The sequence below is a fragment of the Perognathus longimembris genome, chromosome 23 (genome assembly GCF_023159225.1).
Source record: "Perognathus longimembris pacificus isolate PPM17 chromosome 23, ASM2315922v1, whole genome shotgun sequence".
Lineage (NCBI taxonomy): Eukaryota > Metazoa > Chordata > Mammalia > Rodentia > Heteromyidae > Perognathus > Perognathus longimembris.
The window spans coordinates 16,228,248-16,239,468 of NC_063183.1; the positions used below are offsets into that span (position 1 = coordinate 16,228,248).

The window sequence follows — 11,221 nt, forward strand, 5'->3', positions numbered from 1 at the left end:
TTAGTGTTTCCTAAGGATCTCTCTGGCTAGAGGCATGGTTCAAGTGGAGCACCAGCAGAACAAGCAAGCAAAAGACCCTGTGAGTTCAAATTGTGGTATCAGCCAGCTAAAAAGGATTGTTCTGGGGCTGGGAATGTGGCTTAGCAGTAGTGTGTTTGCCTCGCACACATGAAGCCCTGGATTCAATTCCTCAGTACCACATATATAGAAGAAGCCAGAAGTGGCACTGTGACTCAAGTGGTAGAGTGCTAGCCTTGAGCAAAAAGAAGCCAGGGGCGGTGCTCAGGCCCTAAGTTCAAGCCCCAGAGCTGGGGGGGGGGGGCAAAAAAAAGCATCTTGAGTAGTTTTTCACTTGGGGAGGCCCACTGGTGCCATCCACTTGAAGGTATGCTGTGTTTCAGATACACCTCAAAGAGTACTTTGGGGCTGGGAATGTGGCTTAGAAGGTAGAGTGCTTGCCTAGCATGCATGAAGCTCTGAGTTCAATTCCTCAGTACCACATATATAGAAAAAGCAGAAGTGCTACTATGGTTGGAGTGGTAGAATGCTAGCCTTGAGCAAAAAGAAGCCAGAGACAGGGCTGGGAATGTGGGTTAGCGGTAGAGTGCTTGCCTAGCATGCATGAAGCCCTGGAGGTGTGGGCAGGGGTGGGGAAGGAGCAGGGGTGCAGGTGTGGCACAAGGTCATCCTACCCTGTTCCCACCAAAGTTCAATGGCCCTCTTCCATGAGGGCCATTGGTACTTGCAGACTTTTCCAGAACATTGTCCCCAAACCCTCCCCTTTGTGAATTGCACCTCTACTCCTATATCAGCCCACTTCTGTCACCTACAGACATAATTACACTCGGCAGATCTTAAACCAGCCAGATGGCCAGGCGCTGGTGGCTCAGGCCTGTAATCCTAGCTACTCCAAGCCAGCCCAGGCAGAAAATTCCCCTAAGACTCTTATCTCCAATTAACTACTCAACTGAGTCCTGAGCAAAAAAGTTCAGAGACAGTGTCCAGGCCCCAAGATCAAGCCCTAGAACCAGAACACACACACACACACACACACACACACACACACACGGAAAACTAAGACTTCGGCTCCATGTGCTAGAAAGTAAAAAACGTGGGTGGGTGAGGAGCATCCAGCATTGGCTGGTCACGACATGAACAGTGTTGAATAAATGTACTTGCTCTAGGTTGCGAGTAAACATTCCATCGTGCAACACACCTGCTAGTGTCTCTTCGTGTTATGTAAGTGGTAACTGGTGATACCAACTGCGGCCCGCCGCTGCGTGCCGTGTTCTAGGCAACGTCTGACTCGACTCCAACCCCACTGCCTTGCAAATTCTGGATCCTGTCACCGCCAAGGCCCAGGGAAAGCACTTGGACAAAGGTCTGGAGGCGAGAACGCTGGGTCCGTTGGGAAAGAAAGAACCGCTGGATCCCAGGACCGGGGCGGTTTGCGTCTCACGCGCCGACACCGTGCCCGCGGCGTAGGCGCAGGCCCGGCTGGTCTCCCTCCGCAAGGATGCGGACGTGATCCCGACCAGGGGAAGACCGCGCCCCGCCCAACCGGCTCCAGACGAGGTCCCGCCCACCACGGAGAAGCCGACCAATCAACAGCCGGTCTGGCCCTGGGTCACTTAACCAAGGGCCTCCGTCACCTAGGCTGACCGCCGGCCTCCAATGGGCGAGCTGTCCCGCGGCCGCCAATGAGCAGCGGCCTTATGTTCTGTGCCTTGCTCGGTCCGCAACGTTTCCGCAGAGAGCGCTCTACCCCGAACGCCGGTTGGCGCCCCTCCAGCCAATCGTCGATGCTCCCGGGACCCTGCAGCCAATGACAGCCTTCCCTCCCGAACTGAGACGCGGCCGTTGGAGCCGAGCTTCCGCAGCTCGCGGTACGTGGGCATGGATTGGCGCGGACGGCGACCAATAGGCGGCACGCGCGAGGCGCGGGGCCAATGAGCCCTCCGAGGGCGGGGCGAGCGCCGCGGCGGGCGGCTGCGAGGAGCGGCCGGTGGCGGCGGCGACGGTGGCCGGTGGCGGCGGCGGTAGCGGGTAGTGGGCAGCGGGCAGCGGGCGGCCATGGCGGAGTCGGAGGCCGGCGGCGACGACGCCCGCTGCGTGCGGCTGAGCGCCGAGCGGGCCCAGGCGCTGCTGGCCGACGTGGACACGGTCCTGTTTGACTGCGACGGGGTGCTGTGGCGTGGGGAGACGGCCGTGCCGGGCGCGCCCGAGGCCCTGCGGGCGCTACGGGCCCGCGGCAAGCGCCTGGGCTTCATCACCAATAACAGCAGCAAGACGCGCGCCGCCTACGCCGAGAAGCTGCGGCGCCTGGGCTTCGGCGGCCCGGCGGGGCCCGGCGCCGGCCTCGAGGTCTTCGGCACGGCCTACTGCACCGCGCTCTACCTGCGCCAGCGCCTGGCCGGCGCGCCTGCCCCCAAGGCCTACGTGCTGGGCAGCCCGGCCCTGGCTGCCGAGCTGGAGGCCGTGGGCGTCACCAGTGTGGGCGTGGGTCCCGAGCCGCTGCGGGGCGAAGGTCCCGGCGACTGGCTGGCCGCTCCGCTGGAGCCCGACGTGCGCGCGGTAGTGGTGGGCTTCGACCCGCACTTCAGCTACATGAAGCTCACTAAGGCCGTGCGCTACCTGCAGCAGCCCGGGTGCCTGCTCGTGGGCACCAACATGGACAATCGGCTCCCGCTGGAGAACGGCCACTTCATCGCGGGTCCGTGCGCCCCGGGGCGAGGAGGCTGCCGGGCGGGCCTGGGCCCCTCCCTACCCTCTGACCCTGGCGTCCTCCTCTTTCCTTTATTCTGTCCCGCAGGTACCGGCTGTCTGGTTCGAGCGGTGGAGATGGCCGCCCAGCGCCAGGCCGACATCATCGGGAAGCCCAGCCGGTTCATTTTCGACTGCGTGTCCCAGGAATATGGCATCAACCCGGAGCGCACTGTCATGGTAGGGGACCGCCTGGACACAGATATCCTTCTGGGCGCCACTTGTGGCCTGAAGACCATCCTGACCCTCACCGGAGTCTCCACTCTTGGGGATGTGAAGAGTAATCAGGAAAGTGACTGCATGTCCAAGAAGAAAATGGTCCCTGACTTCTATGTTGACAGCATCGCCGACCTCTTGCCCGCCCTTCAAGGTTAAAGATCTAGTGTCTTTAATCTCCGGAATAAAAAAAAAATTGAAAATCAGTTACCCAAATTAATAGGTGGGACTTAAGCATGGCTCAGGTGGCCGCAGACTGAAATTGAAGTTAAGCAAAGGGTGGTAATTGCTAATGTTTTAAGTAAACATTTGGGGGGAGGTGTTGTTTACAGATGCTTATATTTTAAGATGCACTTTTAAGCTTGGAGGGTATTGTCAGGTGGGTCTTGGGCTTTGTATTTGTCAACAAGGGCAGGTATAGCATCTGCCCAGGATTCAGGTTGCCTCAGGCCTTGCTTGTGAGATTGAGTTGGGTCTAGGGGTGTATGTCAAGTGTTTGACTGAAAAGCTTAATTCAGGGATCATTACTGAAGGGCAGAGAGGAAAAGGGGCTGACTTGTGACTTCCAATGTGGACATGCAGCCCAGAAGCCCGCAGCAGCGTCCAGCTTCACAACTCCGTTGAGTGGAGGAGGGGCTGCTCCTTGACGGTGCCACCCTGTTCTTGGGGTGAGAGGTGCTGCCCTTGCCACTGCGCACTTGCTTCCTTGAAAACCACTTTGATGTCACAATTGAATATCTGTTCCGTTTCAGATGTCCAGGACTGCAGCTCTTCACTCTCAGCTGCCCAGTTCTGTTAACTCAGCCCAGCCAAACCTCAGCTGTCTCAAGCGTGCATTTAAACCCAGGTGACTCAGACTGAGTATATGGTAGGCCCAGTGGCCAAGTAGGTGTGGGTGCCATCACTGAACTCTGGGCTGCTGTAAAGGAAGCTCTGAGCAGCATTGGTACCAAAAACCACTATTTTTTAATTTGTGAACACATTTGTGAGTGGTGGCATTGAATTATGTAGATTAATAGCTGTGCTCTGTCCATGCCCCACAGCTCATCTAAATGCTAGCAGTGTGCTGGCCAAGGATTTCCTGTCATACCCTTGGGTAGAGGAAGAGAGGTGTCCCAACCTCAGAGCAGGAAGTCCTTTACAAAGCATTCAGTCTCTTCCTGTCCTGTGTCCTGGGATGAGCCCAGGTCAGGGTGGAGTTAGATGTCAGTGGCCCATGAGGCCACCTACTTTGGCTCTACACTCCCTTGTTGATGGCCAAATGGTAGGACGGGCAGGGCCCAGCAGCCAGTGGGCTCCTCCACCTGTTCCCTGTGTCTGCTGACCTGGCAGCCTGCTGAGGAGTCTGCGCAGCACTCATAAGGCAGAGCCTGGAAAGTGGCTCCTCTGGCTGACTCCTTTCCAGTGCTTCACCCTGAATCCCAGTGGCCTCTCTCAGCCCTGTGGTCACAACACTTAACCTGTTCACCAAGTTCTCACAGCAATAAAACTTCCCATATCTGCAGCCAAGCACAGGCCAGAGGTTGCATGGCAGGGCAGTGTGAGGTCGGCCATGCCCGTAGTGCTGATGTTGGCTCTGCAAGGTTGGCTCAAGGTGTGTCTGGATATTGAGCAGGCCCATCAGGGCATCGTCACATGCAGCAGGTGCTGCAGCCTTTGACATCTGCTGGACAGGGGCCTGGAAATCTCTTATGTGCCCCACCTCCCACCCATTTCACTGTGTGTACGCAAAATGCACATTAAACTCTAATACTCCAACTAAATTGTCTTCTCATCTTTGTAGCTAGTCAGGGACAGCTGCCTAGGTGTGGATGGGGACAGGGTAAGAATAATAAATAGTAGTAGAGTACCAGAGGCTCTCACTTATAGTCCTAGCTACTCAGAAGTCTGAGATCTGAGGATCAAGGTTTGAAGTTGGCTCTGTGAGACTCAGCTCTACCCCCAAAAAAGCCAGAAGTGGAGCCATGTGTCAAGTGGTAGAGCACTAGCCTTGAGCAAAAAAGCTCAGGCACAGCACAGAGGCCTTGAGTTAATGCCCCAGGACTGACACCAAAAATAAGGCCAAGGTGGGATTCCAGTTCCAGAGCTAGAGTGCTGACTACTGCAGCCCACTCTGCTTCAGAGAATCTGGAAATGCAGAGCCTCAGGACAGGGCCTCTGCGTGGAAGGTAGCAGGTACATGTGTACTGGACCACATGACGAGAGCAAAAGCCACATTGGGGGCAAAGGAGTACGTGAAGGCTGGCTTAGCCATGGTTTGGCCCAGGACCCTCGGGGCATACATAGCCCTGTGGGATGCTCATGGCCCTGTGGTGGCACTGGGCTCTGGGAAGTGACAGGCACAGCCCTGTACTGATGGTGTATTGAACAGGCATTTATTGGTTCCCTGTGCCCACTTCTGGGAGTCCAGAGGTAACAGACCAGACATAGACTCTAGGAAGCATTAAATCTGCCCCAACCAGATAAAATCACCCGGCTGGACCAGGGCTCCCCCTAGCCAGCCAGCTGGACTGGCTTCCCAGGAAAGCCTCACTTTCATGCCCTCCCAAGACCCCATGCACTTCTGTCTGCACAAGCCAGGTGTCCAGAGCCAGGCTGGCACCCAGTGGGGAGAGGGCCATCCTGGCACTAATGGGGATATCAGATACTGGCGGGGAGGAGGCAGTGGGGTCTGGGAGGGCACAGTCGTTGGGCTCATCAAAGGCTTCCTGAGACGTCCCTGGCGGAGTGCTCCAAGGGGTAGCAGACAATTGGAGCTTTGTCAGGGGCTGCAGCATGGAGGGCAACCACAGCAGAAGCCCCGGGCCTAGGCCTGCTGAGGTAAGTGCCTTCTCCTCTGGGGCAAGGGCCTGAGGCATCCTGAGCAGGGTTAGGAATGCTACCACTCACCCACCTCAGCCCTTCCTTCCCTGAACAAGCCTGCTCCCTGGTCTGATGTCCCCAGGTGAAGGCCGAATCCTGCCATGGGGCCTGGAGAACCACAGTCTTGCTGCTGCTGCTGGCGCTGGCCACTGCGGGGGCTGTGACCGGAGGACTGCTTGGCTTTGCTCACAACCCGCCCAAGGTGAGCCCCTCCGGCCACAGGGGCATGAGCAGTGGAAGGGGCACTTGAGGCAGCGGCAGTACATGTCATCTCTTTAGAGGAGCTAGGCCAAAACATGGGCCTTGAAGGGGAAAGATATCGGGAAAGGCCACGCGTGATATAGAAATGCTCCAGGCCCAGGACTTGGCTCATGTGGGACCCTTAAGCCTGCCCGGCTGAAGTCTAACCTTCCTCTCTCAGCCACTGCTGCAGATGCTCCGACTGACCCTCCCCAGCACCCCAGGGCCCTGGTCCAACCAAACTACCCTAGTGGATGTGGCCAGGAACACGGCAACCATCATAGTGACGCCGCCACAGAGCAACCATAGCTGGGCTGTGCTGTTTGACGGGCAGAGCGTGAGTGGGCCGGGAGGGCTGTGGGCCTGCCTCGGGTTGGGGTGCCCCTGCCTCACCCACCTGCCTCCCCAGGGCTGCATCTGTTACCGCCCTGCGGAGCACAGGGCCTGCTTCCTCCGCCTGATGGAGGCCCAAGATCGGGAGACTCTGCGCTTGCTGGTGAACAGTTCCAGGGTGAGCATCCCTGCCTGGCTTGGCCTGCAGGCCAGGGGCCAGACAAAAGGTCCTGTGTGCAACCCCGCCGGGCCAGCCAGGGCTCCGGTTTCAGAGGAACAGAAAGCTCTATCTTCCTTCTGCTTAGGCTGCTGGCAGGAGCAGGTGCTGGGGCAATGGGGTGGGGGTGGGAGGTGACACTCTACCCTGCCAGGAGCAGAGAACTGCCCCCAAATGGTGGCCCACTGGAGCCTTTCTGTAGGCCCAAGGACCCCGCATGCCTGGCCAGGACACCCAGCATGCACAGGAGCTGCTAGCAGTGCTTGGGGATCGTGCCGTGGACCCTGCCCTGGTGGGGGCTCCAGTGCAGCACCTTTGTGGGAAGACTCCCATCTACTGGGCCCAACGGGCAGAGGGTGAGTTGGGGCATGTGTGCAGAGGAGCCTGTGCTCCCACAGGACAGGCTAAGCAAGGAGAGCACTTTGGGAATTGAGGAGCCCCTTTTCTCCTTCCAAGGGCCCCAGAGGCAGCGACTGATCTATCTCTGCATCGACATCTGCTTCCCGAGCAACATCTGCGTGTCCGTCTGCTTTTATTACCTCCCAGACTAAAACCCTGCCTGGCCCCGTCTGGCCCTGGCTCCTACAGGCCAGGCCTGTCCCAGGCCAGCATTGTGGAGGACAGCCGCCATTAGAGACTAATAAAATAAACCCTTATCTGGCCATGGTGGTGCTCTCTGGGAACTCAGGACCTGAATAGGGTGGCGCACAGTGGGGAGCATGACTCAGGAGTGAAGGGGGGAAGGGCTCAACCTCAGGCTGTAGGTCGAGCATCTTGGTTGGTGCTGCCTCTTCCCACCCAGGCACGTGCAGCCTGGCTCACTGGGCCTGCTGAAGAGCAGCTGGGCACAGAGAAGACCAGCCTGGCAGATTTAGGCTGGCCGAGAGGGAGAGCTGACCTGGTGAGCAGAGGCTGCGAGCCTGAGGGCTCCACTCTGGCCAGGGTGCTGTGGAGGTAAACCCAGCTGGAGCCAGGCACCAGGCAGTTCCCACTGCCCGATGGCTGCTTGCGGTCCAGAGGAACACAGGCTAGCCCAGCACACTGTCATTGAAGGCCAAGCAGACAACAGCTTTCTGGTGGCCACCGTATTCCCTCTTGATTTCTCCAGTCTCCACACACCAGAGCCGGGCCAGGTTGTCAGACGAAGCTGCACAGAGGAAGGGAGTGGCAGCTCAGTGCCGAGGCCCAGGGCAAAGAGAGAAGGGCAGGGCAGCTGGCCCCTCCGGAGGCCCCCTCCCAGCAAGGTGGGGAGGCAGGGGCCAGGGCTCACCAGTGACAATGTACTGCGAGTCCCCAGAGAAGGCGCAGCCCCACATCCAGCCCCGGGACGACTCTCCGGGGTTGCTGCTCTTGATGCTGAGCTCTGTCATCAGAGAGAAGTTGGATGTCCTCCAGATCTTGCATGTCTGGTCAGCTGAACAGGTGGCGAGGAGCCTGGGGGGAGGGGCGTGTGGAGATGCAGCTGTTCCTCTGCTGGACCCCCTTACCCTGTACCCCCAGAATGCAAGCCCCAGGCAGATCCCCACCAGTCACTGGGCTGTACACATACGTGGAGTCAGGGCTGAAGCGGCACTGAAGGGCATAACGCGTATGGGCTGGAATCTTGGTCTTAGGGATGAGCTGTGTCACCTCGTCACCAATGCCCCCGGTAAGATTCCACACATAGCAGTTGCCCTACAGACAGTAGGGGGTCAGTCATTAGACACTCAGAGCCTCAGAATTCTCTGAAATCTAAACCTGGATCTTGGGACACCCAGAAGTGGTGGCTAAATTTGCAAAGGGACCAGAGCTAGGATAAGCAGGTGGGTACCACACTTCCTGCCTATAGGAGGCCCTAGGGAGACCTGGCCCCAATGAAGGGCCACCCCCAGCCAGCCAAGAACAGAGGTCAACACTGGCCAACAACACACACACACCGGCACTCCCTCCCATGGGCTAAAGAGGGGCTTGGCCAGCAGGGATGTGCAGAGGACAGGAAGCGCCCAGACAAAGGGTACAGCAGGCCAGGGCTGCAGAGAGAAGCCTGGGATGTGGGAGAAGCATTACACTGGGATTTAAGTGAAGTAAAGGGAGAAAATGAGGCTGGAGAACACAGCAGGCCCAAACCCAAGTATTCCTGGACTATGGGCAAAAGCCAGGCATCTCACGGTCTCCTTAAGGGAATGTCTAAGTCAGGCCACAAGGCAACAGGATGCTTCAATGGCCAAGGGAGAAGTCAGTGAAGTGGCCCAGAGCAGGAGAGAGGAGGAAGGGAGCCCATCAGCATCCAGAGAGACAAGAGTGATTTGGGCTAGGAAGTGACTAGGACAAAGGGAAGTGGCTGGCCTGCTGGATGGGTGGTGGCAGGGGAGGCAGCAAACAACAAGGGGGCCATCAGGAATGGCGCTGGGAGGTTCTTGGCACTCAGGAGGGGAGGGCAGCAAGGGGCCTGAGGGACACCCAGCAATTCAGCCCATCCTCAGAAACTGCCTCTGTCTCTTCCCCCAGCCACTGGACTCACCAAGCTATTGACTGCTGCCATGTAGCTGGCGTCAGGGTCAATGTGGGCAGATGTGATGGAGATCTCAGGCTCGGGGATCAACTGCTCGTTGTGGTCTGTTTTCAGGTCCCAGATGTGGATAGCACCACTCTGATCACCCACAATGAGCTCCGCCTGGGGTGTAAGGAAGGTGAGGTGTGACCACACTGCTTGTCCCCCTAAGCCCTCAAGGTGCCCAGCCCCAGGAATCCCCTTCACCTGGTTGGGGTGCAGGCACACACAGTTAATGGGTGCATTCACCTGGAAGATGCGCTGACACTGCAGGTTCCGGGACCTGTGGTGGTGGTCAGGAATCACACACTGTCTCTAGTGGATGCCCCCTCCCTTGGCCAATTGTTCCTACAACTGATGGGAGCTGACTCATAGGGAAGCCAGACTGACAGAAGGGAAATGGAAGGCCAGCACCTAGCCTCAAGGTAGGGATAGCTCCATCATGCAATTCATTCTACCGAGCTTTTCTTCTTCCTTCACCAAAACACCAACACAAAGCACCATGGCTCAGCCTCAGCTGGGAGAGAAGCTGCCTGAGGACTGTCCCCAGGGCCCAGCCCCCAGTCACCTCCAGGCAGTGGGCCCCTCCTGCCCAGCACCAGACACCTGAGGTCCCAGATCCGAGCTGTGCAGTCCTCCCCGCCTGTGTACATCCAGCGGCCATCCTCATGGAAGCCCACGGATGCGATGTTCTTATTGACACCGTCGTAGCTGATGATGGGGTTGGGGTTGTTGGAGTTGAGATCATACATGCGGATGTGCTGGTACCCTAGGGACAGACACACGGGCTGAACTGAAGCACAGCTTCATCCAGGTCGACCTGTCAGAGGTCTGGGGAACAGAAGTCAAGAATCACCTGTACCTGCCGCAGCAATCATGCTGCGATCCGGTGTGATCTCCAGTGCATTCACCTGCTGGGTGTGTTAAGGAAGATGACAGGGGAGTCTTGGGGACCCGTGTCCTAAAGGCCTCCACCACCTGGCCTGGGATGCTGCATCCTGGGTCCCCCCCCCCCCCCGACCACATTCCCCCCTCCTGGCAGAGGATACCGAGTCCTGGTGCTGCACCGTTCGCGTGCAGATCCCACTGTGGGCCTGCCAGAAGCGCACAGTGTGGTCATAGCCAGCAGTTGCCAGGATGACCGGGTCACTGCCCACCGTGCCTGGAGAGGTGTTCATGGTGTGACTGTTGGGAAGGATGAGGCCTGCCCGGGACCGAGAGCTGACTAGTAAGGATCTACAGATCAGAGCATCTGGAAAGAAGAGAGATGTGGAGGAATTTAGGGGGCACTGCAAACGCGAGGGCAGACGCTTCCTCCACTCGGTGCTCAGATAAGAGGAGTATCGTTCCCACTTCAGAGATGGGGAAAATGAGGCTTGGACAGCTACAGAAAAGCTCTGACAGTTGGTGAGAGGCAGCTCCAGGACTCCACGGCGTGTGCTCCTTCCCCGCCGCCCGCAGCCGCCCGCAGCCGCCCGCACCGGGAAGTCACGCAGGTCGCTGTCTGCCGCAGGAGCAAGCTGCGCATGCGCAAGCAGGCAGGCGGACGGACTGGAAAAGCCGGGCGCTGTGACTGCGCATGTGTAGCTGAACGGCGGCAGGACTTGATGGGTGGGGGCGCTGTTTGTCTAGACCCCCGAATTCCCCAGTGCCCCACCAAGCACCCCGGCTCCGTCCTTCTGGAATGTTCCCCCGACCGGGTCCTCCCAGATTCCCAGCAGCCGATTCCCAGACTCCGTCCCGCAGCCTGCGTACCTTAACCCGCTCTCAGCGCTCCGCCGTGATCCAGGGCGGCTTGGAGAGCCGGAGCGAGTCGATAGAGGCCGGAGCCGAGAGTAGAGTTATCGATGGGCCTTTAAGGACCAGACCACGCGGCGCGGGAGGGGGAAGCTGGGACGAGACCAACGTTCTGGGGCGGGGGTCTCCGGGGCTGCGGCCTCGTCCCCGTCCCCCCACTCCCACTCGACAGCACCCCACAGCTCTCCAGCGCTGCTGCCCGTCCAGGGTTGGGATGCAGGCCGGGTCACAGTGTCCCTGTACCTTCCTCTGTCCCCTGTAAT

At 58.6% G+C, this 11,221-nt stretch overlaps 3 protein-coding genes across 3 annotated transcripts; 2 read left to right on the forward strand and 1 right to left on the reverse strand.

Annotated features, from left to right (window-relative positions):
- Window positions 1-1,975: 1,975 nt before the first annotated feature.
- On the forward strand, window positions 1,976-4,737 carry LOC125340816 (phosphoglycolate phosphatase). Its single transcript, XM_048332673.1, has 2 exons — window positions 1,976-2,713; window positions 2,813-4,737. The coding sequence occupies exons 1-2, from the start codon at window positions 2,074-2,076 to the stop codon at window positions 3,136-3,138; spliced, it is 966 nt and encodes a 321-aa protein (XP_048188630.1). The 5' UTR covers window positions 1,976-2,073; the 3' UTR covers window positions 3,139-4,737.
- A 595-nt stretch (window positions 4,738-5,332) lies between these two features.
- Mlst8 (MTOR associated protein, LST8 homolog) lies at window positions 5,333-10,974 on the reverse strand. The gene is made up of 9 exons (XM_048332689.1): window positions 10,917-10,974; window positions 10,211-10,413; window positions 10,024-10,075; window positions 9,768-9,930; window positions 9,369-9,444; window positions 9,132-9,284; window positions 8,181-8,305; window positions 7,902-8,065; window positions 5,333-7,778 (listed from the first exon to the last, which is right to left on the reverse strand). The coding sequence occupies exons 2-9, from the start codon at window positions 10,337-10,339 to the stop codon at window positions 7,660-7,662; spliced, it is 981 nt and encodes a 326-aa protein (XP_048188646.1). The 5' UTR covers window positions 10,340-10,413; window positions 10,917-10,974; the 3' UTR covers window positions 5,333-7,659.
- Window positions 5,755-7,182, forward strand: Bricd5 (BRICHOS domain containing 5). The gene is made up of 6 exons (XM_048333119.1): window positions 5,755-5,799; window positions 5,924-6,043; window positions 6,263-6,418; window positions 6,491-6,592; window positions 6,834-6,987; window positions 7,088-7,182. Exons 1-6 carry the CDS (start codon window positions 5,755-5,757, stop codon window positions 7,180-7,182), a joined length of 672 nt encoding a protein of 223 aa, XP_048189076.1.
- Window positions 10,975-11,221: the final 247 nt, after the last annotated feature.

Bases quoted from the DNA above. Each gene is read 5' to 3' on its own strand.
- Mlst8 (XM_048332689.1), bottom strand. From the start codon at position 10,339: ATGAACACCTCTCCAGGCACGGTGGGCAGTGACCCGGTCATCCTGGCA. The intron at 10,076-10,210 runs GTATCCTCTGCC...TAACACACCCAG, and splicing joins CGGTGCAGCACCAGGACTCG to CAGGTGAATGCACTGGAGAT. The intron at 9,445-9,767 runs GTGTCTGGTGCT...CCACCACCACAG, and splicing joins GCTCGGATCTGGGACCTCAG to GTCCCGGAACCTGCAGTGTC.
- Bricd5 (XM_048333119.1), top strand. From the start codon at position 5,755: ATGGAGGGCAACCACAGCAGAAGCCCCGGGCCTAGGCCTGCTGAG. The intron at 6,044-6,262 runs GTGAGCCCCTCC...TTCCTCTCTCAG, and splicing joins TTGCTCACAACCCGCCCAAG to CCACTGCTGCAGATGCTCCG. The intron at 6,419-6,490 runs GTGAGTGGGCCG...CTGCCTCCCCAG, and splicing joins TGCTGTTTGACGGGCAGAGC to GGCTGCATCTGTTACCGCCC.
- LOC125340816 (XM_048332673.1), top strand. From the start codon at position 2,074: ATGGCGGAGTCGGAGGCCGGCGGCGACGACGCCCGCTGCGTGCGGCTG. The intron at 2,714-2,812 runs GTCCGTGCGCCC...TCTGTCCCGCAG, and splicing joins GAACGGCCACTTCATCGCGG to GTACCGGCTGTCTGGTTCGA.